The sequence below is a fragment of the Ailuropoda melanoleuca genome, unplaced genomic scaffold, assembly GCF_002007445.2.
Source record: "Ailuropoda melanoleuca isolate Jingjing unplaced genomic scaffold, ASM200744v2 unplaced-scaffold4572, whole genome shotgun sequence".
Classification (NCBI taxonomy): Eukaryota; Metazoa; Chordata; class Mammalia; order Carnivora; family Ursidae; genus Ailuropoda; species Ailuropoda melanoleuca.
In genome coordinates this window covers 113,071-134,101 of record NW_023217970.1, presented here as the reverse complement: position 1 = coordinate 134,101, position 21,031 = coordinate 113,071, and the positions used below count along the sequence as shown (strand labels likewise).

General features: G+C 37.6%; 1 protein-coding gene and 1 pseudogene across 1 annotated transcript; both read right to left on the bottom strand.

Moving 5' to 3' along the window:
• Positions 1-5,803: 5,803 nt before the first annotated feature.
• On the bottom strand, positions 5,804-6,719 carry LOC109488787 (olfactory receptor 4F6-like). Its single transcript, XM_034651700.1, is given in 3 exon segments — positions 5,804-6,012; positions 6,015-6,392; positions 6,395-6,719. Coding segments are annotated over 3 exon segments (903 nt in total). The 5' UTR covers positions 6,711-6,719.
• A 13,099-nt stretch (positions 6,720-19,818) lies between these two features.
• On the bottom strand, positions 19,819-20,756 carry LOC100464036 (annotated as a pseudogene).
• Positions 20,757-21,031: the final 275 nt, after the last annotated feature.

Below are 21,031 nucleotides of genomic sequence, written 5' to 3'. Positions count from 1 at the left end.
TGGACACTTGGGCTGCTTCCATATCTTGGCTGCTATAAATAATACTGCTACAAACAGGGGTGCATGTATCCCTTGGATTAGTTTTTGTATTCCTTTGGTAAATAGCCAGTAGTGTGATTGCTGGATCATTGGGTAGTTCTATTTTTAACTTTTCAAAGAACCTCCCATACTGCTTTCCAGAGTGGCTGTACCAGTTTGCATTCCCACCAACAGTGCACCTGTGTTCCTTTTTCTCCATATTCTTGCCAACGCCTGTTGTTTTTTCTGTTGTTGATTTTAGCCATTCTGACAGGTGTGGAGTGATACCCCTTTTTAGTTTTGATTTGTATTTCCTGATGTAAGTGTTGATGAACATCTCCTCATGTGTCTTCTGGTCATCTGTATGTCTTCTGGAAGAAATATCTGTTCATGTCTTCTGCCCATTTTTATATTGGATTATTGTTTTTTGGGTATTTAGTTTTATAAGGTCTTTATGTATTTTAGATACTAACCCTATATATCTTCTCCCATTCCATAGGTCACCTATTGATTTTGTTGATTGTTTCCTTGCTGTGCAGAGCATTTTTTTTAATGTACTCCCAATAGTTTATTTTTGCTTTTGTTCCCTTTGCCTCAGAAGACATATGTAGTAAGAAGTTGCTATGACGTATGTCAAAGAAGTTATTACATGTGTTCTCCTCTAGGATTTTTATGATTTTAGGTCTCACGTTTAGGTCTTTAATCCATTTTGAATTTATTTTTTTGTATGGAGTAAGAAAGTAACCCACTTTTATTAAAAATGCACACAGTCTAAACCCACACTCCTCCCCAGACAATGCCTTATAGTCCAGTTATTCAAGTCTTCTTAGTATTTCCACTAATGCTAGGCTTATTCCTAATAAAGTACCTTTGTTCATGTTGCTATCTCTGGTAGGTTAAGTCTCTACCACCACCCTAAATTTATATCCTTTTCCCTTAAACTCCAAAACAGTTTATATTCTGTAGATACTATCTTAGCTTTTAAATAAATGCAATGTTATACGATGTTTATGTTTACAAAGACATTTTAAGACATGTACTTTTTGAAAAAGTATTCTTAGTGGTTTTGTAGCCCATCACAAAAATTTTATATTAAGATTGTTGGAAACCTGTCTATCAAACTAAGGCAAATCCTGATTCACTGTTTTTCTATGTGAGGCAATTTGTAGTGTACAAGTTTTGAATATAGTCTGTGGACATTGGACTCACCCTATTTAAGACCTATTTTTACCATTTTTACAAATGTGGATACTAATGATATGCAATTCTTATGGTTATTATGAATTTCAAATGAAGTAGTAAAAGTAAAGTGTTTTGCACAGTTTTTGTGTTTAGTGAGTGCACTAGAGATTTAGGTAATTATTAGTAGAAAGATTTATCACCTTCTGATTCATAGAGAAACCCCAGCTCCCCAGTAATCATTAAAGAATTTTACTTGCATTCTAGAAATGACAATCATAACAAGATGATTGAGTTTCAGTTCTCTGTATCCTTCTGTTTTCCCATCTTTAGAATGAATGCACTGGCTCAAAAATTCTTAAAATGCCCACTAATCTAATAGTCTATGGGGCATGAGTGAGGGACTGAATTCCAAAATAATTTTCATAGTCTCTGAGAAGTTTGAATAGAAACATGAGAGCTGAGACAGATGTAGAGATCCAGTCTTAGGGGACATTAAAATAAATGAGATTCTAGAAAAGAATGTAAAGGTTATAAGGCCTTATAGAGAATGGAATTTATACTTATCATTTAGTGATATTGAAATGATTAGAAGAAAAAAGAGTTAATCCAAAATAAAATTAGAGATGAAAAATAGAAGAAAAATAAATAAAATAGGAAAATAAAAGGATAAAAGAAAGGTGATTTAAAGGTGAAATGAAAAGTGAGAAAAATGCAAAAAACCTACGTGAGAGAAAATGTGAAGGGTTTAATTGGAGATAAAATTGAAAAAGGACTCTGGAATGCCTGCTAAGGGATTTGTGTGTTAGTATGAATACAGCACAGAACTATTGAAGAATTATGTGCAATTATTTAATACATTTCTAACAAATTCTGAGTAATTGTCAAAATTGATGTGTCCTAGGGAAGTATGGAAGTATATGTGTTATTCTTACCAAATTTCTTGGAGGAATAGTAATATTTGTTATCAACACTTCCTTAATCATGGTTATTGCATCGCCCTTGGAAACTACACTTTTCTCTTCATTATCCCAGATCCTTCCCTTAGCCCTGTTTACTAGTGCTCCATATTACTGTTTTAAGTTCCTTTAAGAACATAGCAATTCTAATTTTATCTTCAAGTATAAAGAGAAGTCTAATAGTAAGACAAGACATAAGCCCTCTCTTACCTTCTGTTTAACAAGGTAATAAATACAATCATAGTAATCATTGACAATAGAGAGGATGGGATTCCTGTTGTGAGATTCATTTCTGATGTGACTGATTGTCTAGGATGGTTCATAAGAATCAAAGTATGCAACTCAGAGAATGGAACTTCAGTATTTATGTGCAACCATTTCATTTCACTGAGAGGACAAACTCAATACTCACATCTCCATAAGAAATATACCAAGGGTGATAGCTGACCAGTGGTTTCTGTTTTGCAGCAAAAAGACTTTATACCATGGTAACAAGTAAGAATTCAGATATGCTGCTCTTCAGCAAAAGGAATTTCTTGCTCACTTAGTTAAGACATCTCATTTCCTGAGTGTACACTACTGAGCAGTAAGTGATGTTGTTGTGTTCTCAGTTATAGGGGACCCTTCACCACTGTAATCCTCCCAAAGCTTGTATCTGATTCTTTAAAAATGGTTTAAGGAGTTTTAGAAGAATTCTATTGATTCTAAGTTGAACATTAAGTTTATTGAAGAATCCAGAATCTTACACATTGGCTGTAACATTGATGAAGAGCCAGCTACAAATGAACAAGAAAAGCTTTCCCTATGTACTAGATTAAACTGAAAATTTAACATTTAGGGTGTCATGTTTGTCCTAAATATCTTGTACCCCTCTTTAAAGAAAACTACCTAAAGTCTTCATAAGTTTCACCGAGATTAAAGTCAGGAGACTTGGGGATTTTAGTACAAATTTACAATGTGATTTTGGCATGTCATTCAGAATCTCCAAGCCTTAGTTTTCCTGTTTACAAATGAGCTCATTGGATCAAAAGCTCTCAAAGACAACATTCCACAGCTCTAGGAGTATGATTTGAACCTTTATGTGAAGGAAGTATCCAAAACCAGATTATATTGGAATTGCAGGAAAGAGGGAAAGAGGTGGGTAAGAGAACATGGCATTTGGGTATATGGAAAAAGGATCCTTAAATAGAAAGGGAAGAAGAGATTAGCCTTAAGATTCAGAAGGACTTGACACTTAGAACACTTGTATAACATATACTAAGTTGTAAAGGGTGATCCTTGATAATATTCACACTAACTTTCTAAGTATTTGAATTGACCTCTGGATCCTTCCATTTTTCTTGAAGATGCACATGTAATTGAATTCTGCCAAATGGGTTCTTACTAATAGAAGCATCTCTTTATGAATAAAATGCTACACTTTGTTTAGTTCTGCTAATATACTTCACTTTCATCATCTCAACTACCTCCTTCATATGTGGAAGAGACTACAGCAATTTTCAAAGGATGGAAGGTACAGATTTTACTTTTTGCACTTTGCCTTGAAGCAGAAACTTTCCAAGAGAGTAAAGTGTGTCGGATTGGTCTTCCTTAGTAAGTCACTTGGTTAAGAGCCATTTATGAGTGACCAGAGGCAGGTGAAGAGATCTGGAAATAGCCAGACTGGAATTTGAGTACTGAGACTAAGTGATTTAGTCTCACAGGTTTTCCCTTGAGGATACACACACACAATCTTCTTGAGTCAGGGGCTGTTGTCACAATTTCTTGGCTTCCTTAGGTTTTTCTAGTACCTCACTGCATCTAAAAGTGATTTTTTTTCTGTGCAAATGAAACTTTATTTCCTTATATTTATATTTCCCTTAATTCTCTTTATATTGAAGCATAATTGACATACAATGTGTTGTTCCTTTCAAGTGTATAACACATTGATTTGACAATTCTCTACACTACTCAGTGCTCAGCACACTAAGTTTAGTCACCGTATGTCACCATAGAACACTATTACAATGTTATTGACTTTATTCCATATGCTGTACTTTTCATCTCTGTGATTTATTTATATTATAACTGGATGTTTGTACCTCTGAATCCCCTTTATCTATTTCTCCCATCCCCCGCCATCTGCCATGTGGCAACCACCAGTTTTTTTCCTCTAAGAGTCTGTTTGTTTTGTATTTGTTTTTTGTGTTTGAGATGTCACCTATCAGTGAAATCATATGGTTCTTGTCTTTCTCTGTTAAAGAAGACTTTTTAAAATTTGATTTATATATTTGAAGAAAGAGAGAGAGAGAGCACAATCTGGGGGAGGGACAGAAGGAGAAGCAGGTTCCCCGCTGAGCAGGGAGCCTGACATGGGGCTCTGGGGTTAGATTCCAGGACTCTGGGATCATAACCTGAGCCAAAGACAGAAGCTTAACCAACTGAGCCACCGGGGCCCCTCTCTGTTAAAGGTGAATTTTTAAAAGAATCATAGTGAAACCAGTAAGATAATGTTCTGAGGTTAAAATCCAGATGGATTCAGGAGACAATAATGCTTTAGATATTATACAAAGAAGGTAGCTTATAGCATTTATGATCACTTTTGGATAAAATATAGGGGAAAAATACCTTGACCAATAGTAAGAAAGTCTCGTTGATTATTTACCATTTTATTGAGCAGCTTTAATTACAGTGCAGCAGTTACAACTGAGCTGAGTCACCACAATTAATGTTTCTTAAATCAGTCATAGGGATACATTCCAAGTGATTTTTCAATTGTGCTCTTTGACCCATCAGACTTCTCAAGTTCTACTTGGAAAAGTAAAGTAAAAGTAAAGATGTCAATCATCTTCTTTGTCCTAAGCACCCTGGCTTATATACAGGTACATTAAATAAGGTGAGATCTGAGTTGGGTACCTTTTTTTAGGTAATAAGATCCTTGAAATACTTTTATAATTGTATATACTCTTTTAGGGTTAATCAAGAAATGCTTTGAAGAAGACTGCAAGGACAACAGAAATTTGCTGTTGAAAAAAATGGAATATAGAGAAATTTTGCATAAGCCAAAACAGTAGAATCTATTTCTAAAGTAAACAGTGACAGTCAAAGACTGGAAACAATTCTTAAGAGTTGTAGCATAGTGTTCCCTGCCTATTTATCTAACTTAAACTATAATTAGGATGAGAAATATTTCTTTCTCGATTTTTAATGGCTGCTGGTTTGTACAAACTCTTACTTTATCCATTGGATCCATGTAATTTCCATAAGAAATATTGATTCCTAGTGATGTTTATAATCAGTATGAAGGTACTGATAAATATCAGCTCAATCATATGTTCACGTATATATTTATATGGAGATATAAAACAATTAAATGAAAATTGAGTGTGGTCATTGATGAAATTGCAATTTAACTTTATCGGTCAGTAGGAATATATAACACTTTATTTTTCATACTTAACAGAAATTACTGCAGCTCTATTTGAAAGTGAAGTTCTTTAATTCAGTATCTCTTTTATGTAGAGTTCTCAGTTTTTTAAACGTGATAATGAATTGTACATAATCCATAATGTTCATGGTGATCACAAGGGTCCTGATGGTCCATGACATTCATCTTGTGCTGTTACCAATGAAATCTGTTATGGCATCTCCCTAGAACTTACAACTTGTCAACTCAGCCTTCCCATTGCCACCTTCATATCTCTGTTCTTTAAAGTATAGATGGCAGGATTTAATACAGGAGTGATGACAAAGTCCACAATGGCAAAAAATTTATCCATTGACTTGGTAGGGAAAGGCCACACATAGAGAAACATGCACGGAGTGAAAAACAAAACCACTACAGTGATGTGAGCTGATAGAGTGACAAAAGCTTTGGGAATTCTTTTGAAGAATGTTGTCTGACAGTGATCAGAATAAAGATGTATGATACAATTAAGAAAAAAAAGGTGCCCATAGATATGAAGCCACTGTTGGCAGTGACCACAAATTCTAGTCTGTAAGTGTCCATGCATGCAAGTTTAATAACCCTAGGAAAATCACAATAAAAGCTCCCCACATTATTAGGGCCACAGAATGGTAAATTTATGACAAAAACAAACTGAGACACAGCATGAATCACCCCAGTGATCCAAGCAGCCACTATCAAAAGCATGCACATTTTTGGATTCATAGTAGTTAGATAGTGGAGAGGCTTGCAAATGGCTGTGTACCTGTCATATGCCATGGCTATGAGCAGTACCATCTCAACTCCTCCATCACATGAAAAAAGAGCATTTGTATCATGCAGTTATGGAAGGAAATGATTTTGCAACCACTGAAAAGATCAGAGATCATCCTAGGAACTGTGGTGGATGAAAGACCCAGGTCAATGAGTGATAGGTTGGCCAGCAGGATATACATGGGGGAGTGTAAGTGAGAATCAAAAATCACTGTTAACATAATGAAGAGGTTTCCCAAGATAATTCCCAGATAGAACAAAGAGAAGAAAAGAAAAAGGAAAACCTGCATTCCCAAGGACTGTGCAAGTCCCAGTAACACGAACTCAGTTACCACAGAGCCATTTCCTTGGTCCATTGAATCATAAGGAAGGGAAGACTCTAAAGTGACCTGAAAGAAATGAGAGAAGGAATTAACTTTGAGGAGTGCTTCACACGATGTGTTAAATGTTGGTAATTTAAATCGGTTATTGACAGATCTTTTATTTAATTGATAGTAAATTATTTACAAAATAATGGGAGCCCAGAGCATGGGTTTGATGCTATGAGCAAAGATGCACTCAGGGGACATCTAATGCTTTAAATCGCTCTTATTTATTCAAGTACATGGGATAATGAGTCAACTTAAGAAGTTAGAAAAGGATGCAAAAATTAAACTCGAGGAATTCAAGTTAAATAAAACAAAACTAAAACCAAAAATAATACGTATTGACTCCTAGAAAATTGGAAGAGTGTATATGACAATAGAAAGACGTTTAAAAAAAAACAAAAAATAGACAACCTTTTGAAAATACAATCAAGAATAATAAAATAAACAACAATTAGAAATGAGTATAGAATAATAACAGTTAACATAATAACAGTTAATACACATTTGAAGTCTGTTTTTTATGTGTATATATTACTCTTAGGTTTGTACTGCTGAAATGGTGTTTGCAGTGGAGTTTGAGTGATAATTTTTGTAAACAGAAAAATCACACACTACATGAACCTATAATCCTAAAGTCTCTAAACTTCCATTTATAGCATATAATATAATCTGTTTATGAACTTTAATTATTATACTGTGGACAGTCACAATGGAAAATATGGAACTGAGTGTATTCAATGTGGTGGAGTCGGAGTCGGTAGCATGTGTAAAGGACAGGCAGGAAGGAACACATAAAGGAAGGGGAAGAATGAAGATCAATGGGAAGGAGTGTAAGAAAAGAAAAGGAGGGTGAAGAGAAGAAATAAATTCCTAAAAGTCAAATAGGGAGGATAAAACGATCATCAAAGAAAGGCATTGGTAGAACATTGCACATCTTTGCTTAGGTGCCTGTCATAGATTAAATCAACACACATTGATACATTACAAACACCTGGGTATGAACTTTACTTGGGTTTCCATTCACTGCTTTAGGTATATTTTGACTGGAAGGGTGGAAAGTAATAGTAAGGCTGTAGGGAAAATAGGCACTGAGATGCAGACAGGACTTTAAGCATATGAATCATGGGTGTGGCAGTGGGGTTTGGTGGAATAGAGTGGTTGAACATGATGCCTCAGTGAACTGGCAGGAAGGTGAATCACCTCTAAAAAAATTAGGAAGTAACCAAAAGCATCCGTTTAGCCTCCAGGCACTATTTGGCTTACCCTCATTCTAGTATTCATAGATTTTCATAAATATAAAATTAAAGTTTTTGATATAGGCACCCTTTCTGCTTTGTTTAACACAATATCACCTGCCCTTTAAGACAGCGGCTGGCACATAGAAAAAGCCCAGGAAATATGTGATGAATGAATTTCCTAGAAATAGGTACTAAATTGTTCATAGAAGAAACAAAACAGTAGCCTTCACAAATATATAGAGAAATTGATTTAATAATATCTTCTCCACAAGCTTGTATTTCCTGGTATAGTCCAGTTATATATACATAAAAAGTGAGTATTTAAATGAGTGAAGAAATTTCTGCCCTTTTTATTACAAACATCTGGAATTAGCATGTGTCACTGTTGAGGAAATCCTCATGATCTGAGAGAGAAAAAGACCATGCACTTGGTTTCTCTGCCTCTTTAGAAAACCCTGGTGACTTTGTGAAACTCTCAGGAATTTGGCAGAAGTCAAGACCCCGTAGATTTTGCTATCCTTCCTCTTGGAGATGTAAACTTTTCCAGTCATTCAGGGCCTAAGAAGACCCATCATTAAATAAGAAATATACATATCAAACAAATAAGATGATCAGAATTATAGATTTGTATAGAAGTGGGAAAGAACTTTGAGAGAACCTATTCAGTCACTTCATTCTACAGGTAGAGGGCCAACCCCATGAGGATAAATGGCTGGCCAGAGTGTTCACAGGAAAACATTCACAGGGCCAGAACTAGAAGTCAGCCTAACTTCCAGTCCAATGGTCTTCCTCAATAGTGCTCTATACCTGCTTATTAGAAAGAGTCATGAAGAGGCTAGAAGTATTTATATTTGAAGGGGTCACTGTAACCTAATTGGAAGTGGTCTGTCAACCCTCAGTTTTTATTCATTTAAAATAAAATTGGCTTCCCTTCCTGAAAGACTTTTTTTTTTCCCGTTGGGAATTTCTCTTGCTAACCCCCTGTCCTGTTTCTTCACACAACCTGGTTAGTCCTTGAACCGTTCCATCTCAGAACTTATAGCTACCAGCTCCTCTGTACTATCCCCTGGCACGGGGCCAGAAGCTTTCTGACTCTGAGAATAGCCTCTCAGACTAGGCATTGGCTGGTTCCTTCAAATGTGGAAGAAAGTAATACTGAAGGAGAGGGAACCACACCAGAATCCTGGAGGTGGTTGATTGAGACTTCCTTCCTTTTATTTAAAATAGAATTTGGTTCTCAAACAGGGCAGGAATAAATGAGGCCGGATGTCTGTTTTACACAGTGAAAAAAAAAAGTTTAAAATAAGTTGGAGGGCACAAAAATCAGAAACACATGAATCTTGAAAAATTTTCACACTAAGGGGACAAATTGAACATATCAAAAGATGTGTGTGTGTGTGTGTGTGTCTGTGTGTCAGTGTGTAGAATTGATTTGATAAGACAATGCAATTCAGTGATTGAAATTTGAGAGTAAGAGAGTGATGGTGTAGAGTAAAAGGACAAAAATATTTCGAAAGGAGAATATTTCTGACACTAATATTTTACAGAGAAACAGATGCTGAAGCAGAATTAAGGGAGAGAGAGAAGGACACAACCATGATAAGTGCAGTTTTATAATTAAAAAGCATCTTTCCTACCTGCCTGTTCAGCCACAGGATTTACATTTTTGGAAGAATAGAAATTCAGAGAGCTCAGTCTTACTCTCTATACGTAATCTTCCCTCAAAGTCAAAGCTATATATGAGTCTTCAAAATGGGAAATAAGCTAATTAGATACACAAGAGAGTGACCTACTGTTGTCTCAGAGAAGGCCAATACCGAGCCCATTATTAGTTTCTCTTGGGGGACTAAATCTTTGTGTCACATTGGTTTCCCCATGAGAGAAATAATGAAAAAGAAATTGCCTGGTAATGCAACAGAGGGGAAGAGAGAAGATTTTGAGGCAATATGTTGGTTTGTGTAAAAATATCCCTATATAGTTGCATGATCTTTGGGATGAAGTCCTTAGAAACACTGAGATGAGGGGATGAGGGTGTAAAAACATATCCTGAGTGGACAGACATACCTAAACTCGTAGTACCAAACTTGAAATAGATGTAAAATACCTGATACGTAAAGATAATTCTTACAACTGACAGTAGGGGAATAAATAGATCACTTTCATGTTATCAATTATAGCCAATGTTTACCTCTGTAGGTTTACTTGCAGTCCCAAACTTTGGAGTGTTGAAGATAAAAGTCTTCTTGAATGCATTTAACCTTTATTTTTCCTGAGTTGACTGGATAGAACTAAAATTTGTACATTATTGGATCAATTTCTGAAGAGATCAGTGGAAAACAGATGCAAACACAAAAGAGGAAAATATAGGAGGTTATTTGGAGTGTTTGTAAGAAGATCATATTTACCTGAGGGGGATACTCATTCATAAGACCTGTGACAAGGTATTGAAACAAACCTAGTGTATTTCTGTAAAGAAGTAAGGCTGATCTATATTTGATACGTAGGTACAAAGAATCTGATCTCTAGTCTATCATGGGGTCCCAAAATGTCAAGGCTCTATTTTTGTTTGAGTTGTGTTTGTTTAGAGTTGTATTTTATTTTTTCTTGTTGAGAAAATGGAAAATCATAATTCTCTAGAATAGCTGCAGAATGATGGCTAGTGTCAAACTAATTTTTGAAAAATACTGACATTCCAAAATGTATAAGGATACAAACTAAAGAATAATGTGGGCAGAAATATTTAAAAATAAATAGGAATGCGTGATCAGTGACATGAATCAGTATATATATGATGAAGTAAAATAATTTAGTTGTTTGGAAGAAACACAACTACTCTAATATTAGAGGAAAATTTCTCTTGTTGCCTCCCTGCCCCACTGGCTATGGCAACGCAGTGAACACTCCCTAGCCCCATAAATCATTCTTTCATGTCAATGTACTTCTGTCCTGAGATACCTGTGTCCTAAATGGCCAACTGGATACCAGACAGAATAGCATATTAGGATGAATGAGGGAGAATCTAGGCAGAAATAAAGCCCTAGGAAATTCTCCAGCCAGGCATAGAGCACACTGTGATTTGAGAACAATCCCTTGGGGCATGGATCTTGGGTTTGCTTGTCAGCTGAGAAGGCTGCTGAGCTAACAGAAGAGTAGGGGATGTTAATGTAGAGCTTATGAGAACTAAAAGTATCAGAGAGGATTGAGTCCACTGACTTACAGGCTGCCCCAGCTAAAGTTCGCTCAAGATTTAACCTGGCAATCCAAAATGCAGTTTCTATATTCTCACCTCAAGAAACTGGAACAGCAACAGAGGGACAGGCCTAACCCTGACAAGGAAGGAGTTGACCAAGATTAGAGCAGAAATCAATGAATTAGAGACCAGAACCACAGTAGAGCAGATCAACAGGACTAGAAGCTGGTTCTTTGAGAGAATCCATAAAATTGATAGACCACTGGCAAAACTTGTCCAAAAACAAAGAGAAAGGACTGAGATTATTAAAATTATGACTGAAAAGGGAGAGGTCACGACCAGCACCATTGAAATTGCAAGGATTATTAGAAACTTTTATCAACAGCTATATGCCAAAAAACTAAACAATCTGGAAGAGATGGAGGCCTTCCTGGAAACCTATAAACTACCAAGACTGAAACAGGAAGAAATAGATTTCTTAAATAGGCCAATTAACTATGAAGAAATTGAGTCAGTGATAAACAACCTTCCAAATAATAAAACTCCAGGCCCAGACGGTTTTCCTGGGGAATTCTACCAAACATTCAAAGAAGAAATAATACCTATTCTCCTAAAGCTATTTCAAAAAATAGAAACAGAAGGAAAGCTACCAAACTCATTCTATGAGGCTAATATTACCTTGATCCCCAAACCAGGCAAAGACCCCCTCAAAAAGGAGAATTACAGACCGATTTCTCTAATGAATATGGATGCCAAAATCCTCAACAAGATCCTTGCTAATAGAATCCAACAGTACATTAAAAGGATTATCCATCATGACCAAGTGGGATTCATACCTGGGATGCAAGCATGGTTCAACACTCGCAAATCAATCAATGTGATACATCATATCAACAAGAAAAGACTCAAGAACCATATGATCCTCTCAATTGATGCAGAAAAAGCATTTGACAAAATACAGCATCCTTTCCTGATTAAAACCCTTCAGAGTGTAGGAATAGAGGGTACATTTCTCAATCTCATAAAAGCCATCTATGAAAAGCCTACTGCAAGCATTATTCTCAATGGGGAAAAGCTGGAAGCCTTTCCCTTAAGATCAGGAACACGACAAGGATGCCCACTCTCGCCACTATTATTCAACATAGTACTAGAAGTCCTTGCAACAGCAATCAGAAGACAAAAAGGGATCAAAGGTATCCAAATCGGCAAAGAAGAAGTCAAACTGTCTCTCTTTGCAGATGACATGATACTCTATATGGAAAACCCAAAGGAATCCACTCCCAAACTATTAGAAGTTATAGAACAATTCAGTAAGGTGGCAGGATACAAAATCAATGCCCAGAAATCAGTTGCATTTCTATACACGAATAACGAGACTGAAGAAAGAGAAATTAGGGAATCCATCCCATTTACAATAACACCAAAAACCATGCGTTACCTTGGAATTAACTTAACCAGAGACGTAAAGGACCTATATGCTAGAAACTATAGATCACTTTTGAAAGATATTGAGGAAGACATAAAAAGATGGAAAAATATTCCATGCTCATGGATTGGAAGAATTAACATAGTTAAAATGTCCATACTACCCAGAGCAATCTACACTTTCAATGCTATCCCGATCAAAATACCGAGGACATTTTTCAAAGAACTGGAACAAATAGTCCTTAAATTTGTATGGAACCAGAAAAGGCCCCGAATCTCCAAGGAACTGTTGAAAAGGAAAAACAAAGCTGGGGGCATCACAATGCCGGATTTCGAGCTGTACTACAAAGCTGTGATCACAAAGACAGCATGGTACTGGCACAAAAACAGACACATCGACCAATGGAACAGAATAGAGAACCCAGAAATGGACCCTCGGCTCTTTGGGCAACTAATCTTTGATAAAGCAGGAAAAAACATCCGGTGGAAAAAAGACAGTCTCTTCAATAAATGGTGCTGGGAAAATTGGACAGCTACATGCAAAAGAATGAAACTTGACCACTCTCTCACACCATACACAAAAATAAACTCCAAATGGATGAAAGACCTCAATGTGAGACAGGAATCCATCAAAATTCTAGAGGAGAACATAGGCAACAACTTCTATGACATCGGCCAGAGCAACCTTTTTCACGACACATCTCCAAAGGCAAGAGAAATAAAAGATAAAATGAACTTATGGGACTTTATCAGGATAAAGAGCTTCTGCACAGCCAAGGAAACAGTCAAAAAAACTAAGAGACAGCCCACGGAATGGGAGAATATATTTGCAAAGGACACCACAGATAAAGGACTGGTATCCAAGATCTACAAAGAACTTCTCAAACTCAATACACGAGAAACAAATAAACAAATCATAAAATGGGCAGAAGATATGAACAGACACTTTTCCAATGAAGACATACAAATGGCTAACAGACACATGAAAAAATGTTCAAAATCATTAGCCATCAGGGAAATTCAAATCAAAACCACACTGAGATACCACCTTACGCCAGTTAGAATGGCAAAGATAGACAAGGCAAGAAACAACAATTGTTGGAGAGGATGTGGAGAAAGGGGATCCCTCCTACATTGTTGGTGGGAATGCAAGTTGGTACAGCCACTCTGGAAAACAGTGTGGAGGTCCCTTAAAAAGTTAAAAATTGAACTACCCTATGACCCAGCCATTGCACTACTGGGTGTTTACCCCAAAGATACAGACGTAGTAAAGAGAAGGGCCATATGCACCCCAATGTTCATAGCTGCATTGTCCACAATAGCCAAATCATGGAAGGAGCCGAGATGCCCTTCAACAGATGACTGGATTAAGAAGCTGTGGTCCATATATACAATGGAATATTACTCAGCTATCAGAAAGAACGAATTCTCAACATTTGCTGCAACATGGACGGCACTGGAGGAGATAATGCTAAGTGAAATAAGTCAAGCAGAGAAAGACAATTATCATATGATTTCTCTCATCTATGGAACATAAGAACTAGGATGATCGGTAGGGGAAGAAAGGGATAAAGAAAAGGGGGGTAATCAGAAGGGGGAATGAAACATGAGAGACTATGGACTATGAGAAACAAACTGAAGACTTCAGAGGGGAGGGGGTGGGGGAATGGGATAGACTGGTGATGGGTAGTAAGGAGGGCACGTATTGCATGGTGCACTGGGTGTTATACGCAACTAATGAAGCATCAAACTTTACATCGGAATCTGGGGATGTACTGTATGGTGATTAACATAATATAATAAAATAAAATTAAAAAAAAAAAAGATTTAACCTGGCTGAAGCCAGAAAAAAGAAACTTACCAGTAGATTTCACTGTAGAGAATTGACAAACAAATTTAGAAAATCAATTGAGAAAAAGCAAAGAAAAGGGGATTAGGTACTTAATCCTATGACTAAGCAAATATAAAAAGGAAGCCCATAGGGCAGTGCGGAGGGAACTTGGGGCAGGAGGTGGCTCTCTGGGGCCTTCTCTCCCCTTCCCCTCTTCAACCCTCTTCCCCCACTGCTGGACTGGGGCTAAGAGCAGCCTGAGCAGGAACCTGTCCTCAACCCAGGTCACTGAGCTGGAGGGATGAGGAACACCTCTGCAGTATCAACCTCCTCCTCCCAGGAGCTGGAGGAGCTGGACCGCTTTATACACAGCTGGCTACATGCTACAGTACCAGGTACAGGCCCTGCTGGCTGACAGCACAGAGGCTGATGGTGAGAGCAAGCAGACACAGTCCCACATCTCCCAGGAGGAAGTCCTAATAGTGGACCACCAGTGAAAGGCCTAATGAACAAGGGACAATGGGCCACAGTGAGCAGCTGGAAAGCCGTTGTTTGTACCCTCTAAGGCAAGCCCCCCTCCCCTATGACACACTCCCTCAGAGTTGAAGGAGGAAACCAGGAAGTGCTGGTGGACAGAGTTTTTTAAAAGTCCCAATAAAAGCCTGTTCTCACTAAACCAGGGTCCAGGAGAAGGGAAATGTAGCAAGATAGGAAAGTTTTAGATAATAACTGTTCTACTCCAGCCAAATAGCACAGAACAAGCTGTGGCCCCATGTTTACCTACACCAGCAAAGATCCAGTGGGCATCTAGACTGCTACCCTCCCAGGGCTGTAACAGGGCACCCTCTATCTTCCCTTCAGCAGGCTGGTGTCAGAGAAGGCTGGTAAGGAGGCTGGGGCTTTCATCCCTGCCAGCTTGTAAGAGGGCCCCCAAACTACCCCCATGGTATTATTGAAGACCACATGAGAGCCTGGACTTCTATCCCCACTCAGTATTGAGGCACTTCTTCTCTCCCTGAGAGGTTGTGTCTGAGGAGATTCTAATAGAGAGTTGAGACTTCCACTATTGCCCGGTGATAGTGAGGCCACCCCCATGGCAGGGTCAGTGGGGACTGTGTGGGGCCCTGGAACTCCCACTTCCAGCTCTCTGTAACAAGTGTACCCCTGGACTTCTACCTTCACTGGTAGTGGTGAGACTGTGCTCCCCTCCCCCCTGCCAGAGTGGTATTACTAACAATGAGTTAAAACAGAAGATTTAAAGAAGATTCAGAATCTCATAACATAACATGCAAGTGTCCTAATCACAATGAAAAAATCATTTGTCAGAGCAATAACTGGAAAGATTTCAAACTAAATGAAAAAAACAGTTAGTAGATGTCAACACTGAGATGAGAAATTGGACTTGATCAAAATTAAAAACTTTTCCTCTGGGAAAAGCTGTTTGGAAGATGAAGAGACAAATTACATAGAGGAAGAACATTTTGCAAAACATGTATCTGACAAAGGACTAGTATTCAGAATATATAAAGAATTCCCAGAATACAGCATTTAAACCAATCCGATTAGGAAATGTATAAAAGACATGAAGAGATATTTTTCCCTGAAGAGGATGTACAGATGACAAATAAGCACACAAAAAGATGTTCAACATCATTAGTTGTAAGCGAAATGAAGAGCAAAGCTGCAATGAGAGATCTCTTCACACCCATCAGAATAGCTAAATTAAAAAAAAAATACTGTCGACACCATATGGTGGTGAAGATACAGTGAAATTGGGTCAGTCTTGCATAGCTGGTAGGAGGGTAAAGTGTTACAGCCATTCTGGGAAACAGTTTGGCAGTTTCTTAAAAAACAGAAACTACAAGTTTGATATGATCTAGCAATTTTACTCCTGGGTATTCCAGAGAAATGAAAATGTACGTTCGTACAAAAACTTGTACTCAAATGTTTATAGCTACTTCACTCATGGTAGCCCCAAACTGGAAACAACCCATTTGTCCTTCAACAGGTGAAAAGAATCTCCAAGGGAATTATGCCAAGAGAAAAAAGCCAATCCCCAAAAGTTACTCTATGATTCTATATATATAACATTCTTGAAATGACAAGATGATAAAAACGGGGACCAGGTTAGCAGTTCCCAGGGATCAGGGAAGGGAGGGGCAGACTGAAGTGGGTGTGGGTACAAAAGGGCAGCAGAAGGTAACTTTGTGCTGATACACATGTTCTGCATCTTGACTGTATTAGCATCAATACCCTGGTTGTAATACTGAACTATACTTTTACAGGCTCTCCCATGGGGGAAAGTGGATAAAGGGTACATAGAATCTCTGTGTTATTTGTTGCAGCTTGATGTGAATCTATAATTATCTAAAACAAAAGTTAAGAGGGGCACCTGCATGGCTCAGTCAGTTAAGTGGCTGACTCTTGATTTCAGCTCAGGTCATGATCTCATGGATCCTGAGGTGGAGCCCTGTGTTGGGCTCCATGCCCAACAGGAAGTCTGCTTGAGGAGGATTCTCTTCCTCTCCCTCTGCCACCCCCCCCGGCTCACCCTCTCTCTCTCTCTAAAATAAATAAATCTTAAAAATATGTATAAAATAAAAGTTAAGAAAAAAGAAAGCCCAGATACTAATCAATAAATTATTCAAAACTACCGTTTTTAAACTCTGTTGGTTTTGTTCATTTATTTAATGATAAATATCCATCGAAGATTTTATATACTGCTGTATTGATGTGATAGCAGTAACATCGACACAGCCCCTCCTCACATGGAATATAAAATGCAATGAGGAAGACATACAACAGATAAGAAATTACGAGTATGGCTAATGTTACAGAAGTGATACCGGGGAGTGCTGTAATAATATATAATGGAAGGAGCTCTCCTGGACTCAGGTTCTAGGAAGTGTTTCTTGATAAAATAACATTGAAACTGAAATTTAAAGAATGAATAAATGTTAATAGGCAAAGCATAAAGGACAAATGTTGCAGACAGAATAATTGGCCATTCTTTCAAAGAATGAATTCTCAAGAGCATGTTGTCATCTGAGGCTGGAGGGGAGGTTGAGGGCCAGGTCTTGGATGGCCTGATAAATCTTGAAAAGTAGTTTGTATTTTAATTTAAGAGTAGTGGCAAGCATGTGAAGGGTCTTAAGTAGAAGGATCACATGCTTAGATTTATATTTCAAAAAAATCTGGGATGCCTGGGTAGTTCATTCAATTAAGTGTTGGACTCTTGATTTTGGCTCAGGTCACGATCTCAGGGTCATGTGATCAAGCCCCACATTGGGCTCTGAGCTGAGTGTGGAGCCTGCTTGAGAATCTGTCTCTCTTTCTCTCCCTCTTCCCCTCCCCCCATGCATATGTGTGCACATCCACACTCTGTCTCTCTCTCTCAAAAAAAAATCTCTCATTCTGGATGTAGATAATGAGAATGAAGGCAAACAAGATTTGAAGCTGAAAGACATATAGGTGACTTAATATTCTACTTGAAAAATGACATATGAAGTCTTAGACAAGAGTGGTGATATTTGGAAGAGAACAGGGGGACATATTTAAGAATTGTTTAGAAGATGGAATTAGTAGCATTTGCAGATTTAATGAATATTAGGGATTCGGGAAAGGAGGAGTCCATTATTACTCCTAGACTTTACATTGAGGAACTGGGTAAATATTGGTGCTAATTATTGTGACTAGGGACCTGAAAGAGTAGCAGGTTCAAGGATGTGATGAGTTCAGTTTCAGATCTGCTGAGTGGGAGATGCCCTTGAATCATCAAGTCAGTAGGCAGTTAGATTTATGAAGTAGGAACTCAAAGAAATAACAGCTCAGCTTAACGATAAAAGCCCTTAGCTGAGATGGTAATTAAATCCTAGGGAATGGATGTCCCTTAGGGATAGAATATGGAGTGAGAAAAGACCAAAGGTGCAATTCTGAGGAACACTGAGTTTGGTGATGGAGCTGACTGAGAGAACCTCAGCAAACTGCTACTGGGAAGGAATTCCCAAAGAGTAGGAGGAAAAGCGGGAGACTAGTTTCTCAGAAGCCCAGTGAGATATTTGAAAGAGGGAGTGGTTAGCAATGATCAAGTAAAGAACTTCCCATCCAGATGAATACCAAAGCATTAAAAGAAGTTTGTTTGTTTATTTATTTATTTATTTATTTGACAGAAGGAAAGAGAGAGAGCATGCAAGCACATGCACAAGGGGGGGAGCAGCAGGCAGAGGGAGAAGGAGAAGCAGGCTTTCTGCTGAGCAGAGAGCCAGATGCAGGGCTGGATCCAGGACCCTGGGATCATGACAGGAGCTGAAGGCAGATGCTTAACTGACTGAGCCACCCAGGCGCCCCACATTAAAAGATGTATTAATGATTAATTTACATGGAGGAAGTAGAGATGTTATTGGAAAGTTTCCTAGGGATACACTGGACAAAAAATATAGACATTAGTTTCCTTAATTGATCATATTTTATTTAGAGAGCAGTTGAAACAAATAAACAAAAATGTTATGTGTAACTTTAATTAAGTATTTATTACAAATGTAGAAACATTCAAACTGAATATGCCTTACCATTTTTGGCTTGACATTTATCCAAGACTATCAAACTCATATATATAAACTCTTGGGGGGATGTTTTATCTGGCCAAGAAACTATATTCAAGGAATCCAAGGCCTCTAAATACATTATTCTCCTTTGGAACATCTATAATTTCTATGTGTTTTTTTTTTAATAAACCAGGTGATTGAATATTGGAAAGACTACATTTTTAGAATAATACAAAGGCAGACAAAAGTGCAAAAAGCCCTGGTTTGTATTTATCTAAAGTATTGATAGTGTTAAGGAAATTCTCTCTCTACTTATAATCACTCAAATCTAAACACAAAACTAAAATATCATTCTATGCTGATAAAGTCAAGTTTGTGTTTGGGGCTCAATGTAAGTAACATAGTTGATTTTGTTCTTTTCTAAGTTAAACTAAAATTGAAATAGGAATTAAAAATATAATTTATTGATTTCGATTTACTCAAAGTCACATTTTATCTACTAAATCCATAAGTTTACTATGAGATATATTTATCATTTTTGAGGTATTCATTTATAATTTAGAATAAAAACAATTATCAGGTCCCAAAAATGTCACCCAGAAAATATCTGAATGTTAAGTTTATTCTTAAGAATCAGCTCAGTTTTCTATTCTCATCACTCTTCATAATGGAAGTAGGTGAAGTCAATTTATTCTCTGTGCTTAGCAAAATAAAGTCACCTCTGACTCAACAATCAATTGCTACAAGTAGAACTTTGTTGAACTATTTCTCCAAATAGTAGTTCTTACCATAGTAACGATGACAGTCATGTGACTTGCAGTGTTCTTGTTGAGCCTGAAGAATGTTATATGTAGATCTGCTCCATTCATTAGGAGATCCCACTAGGACCCACAATCTGTTTGCCCAGTCTTCTCATGGCCACTCTCATGTCTTTGTTTCATAATGTATAGATGGCAGGATTCAAGATGGGGGTGATAGCAAAGTCAACAATGAACAAGTACTTATCCAGTGATGTTATAGGGAAGGGCCACACATAGAGAAACATACATGGTGTAAAAAAGAAAATCACTACAGTGATGTGAGCTGACAATGTGACAAATGCTTTGGACAAGTCCCCTGAAGAACGTTTCCAGAGAGTGACCAAAGTGAAGATGTAGGATATAATTAAAGAGAAGAAGGTAGCCATGGATACAATCCCACTGTTAGTGATGATTACAAACTCTAGCTTGTAAGTGTCTACACAAGCAAGTTTCATGACCCAAGGAAAATCACAGTAAAAACTATCTACTTCATTAGGGCCACAAAAGGGCAAATTTATGACAAAAACAAACTGAGAGACAGCATGGATTATCCCCACTATCCAGGCAGCCACTACAAAGGAAACATACATTTTGGGGCTCATGATGGTCAGGTAGTGGAGAGGCTTACAGATTGCAGCATACCGGTCATATGCCATGTCTATGAGCAGCACCATCTCACCTCCACCCATAACGCTAATAAAAAATATCTCTATCATGCATTGTGGAAAAGAAATGATGTTGCATTCAGTGAAAAGATCAGAGATAATTTGGGCACTGTGGTAGAGGACAGACCTAGATCAAGTAGAGAGAGGTTGGTCAATAAGAAGTACATGGGTGTGTGTAAATGAGAGTCAATATTTACTGTGAACACAATGAGGAGGTTTCCCAGGATAATTCCCATGTAGAACACAGAGAAGAACCAAAAGAGAAAACGATGCATCTTCCATGAATTTGAAAGTCCAGTCAATACAAATTCAGATACCACAGAGTCATTTGTTGCATCCATTGGTTCAGTCAGTAGGGAAGATGCTGAAGTATTGTAAAGGGAGAAAGTAAGGAAGAATTGAGAAATATGAGTATTGAACATTGATGTGTTGTTTGCCCATCAATGCTTTTGTAGGAACTATGTTGCAAATGCCAAAATGTGACGTTGGAAAACATACAGAGAGGGTGGGTGAAAGGAAGATAAATGAATAGGAGAAATGAGATAATCAAAAGTTAGATTAGAGAGAGAAGGAAACAACATTATTTGGAAATATGGAGTAATTAAGAGCAAAGAGT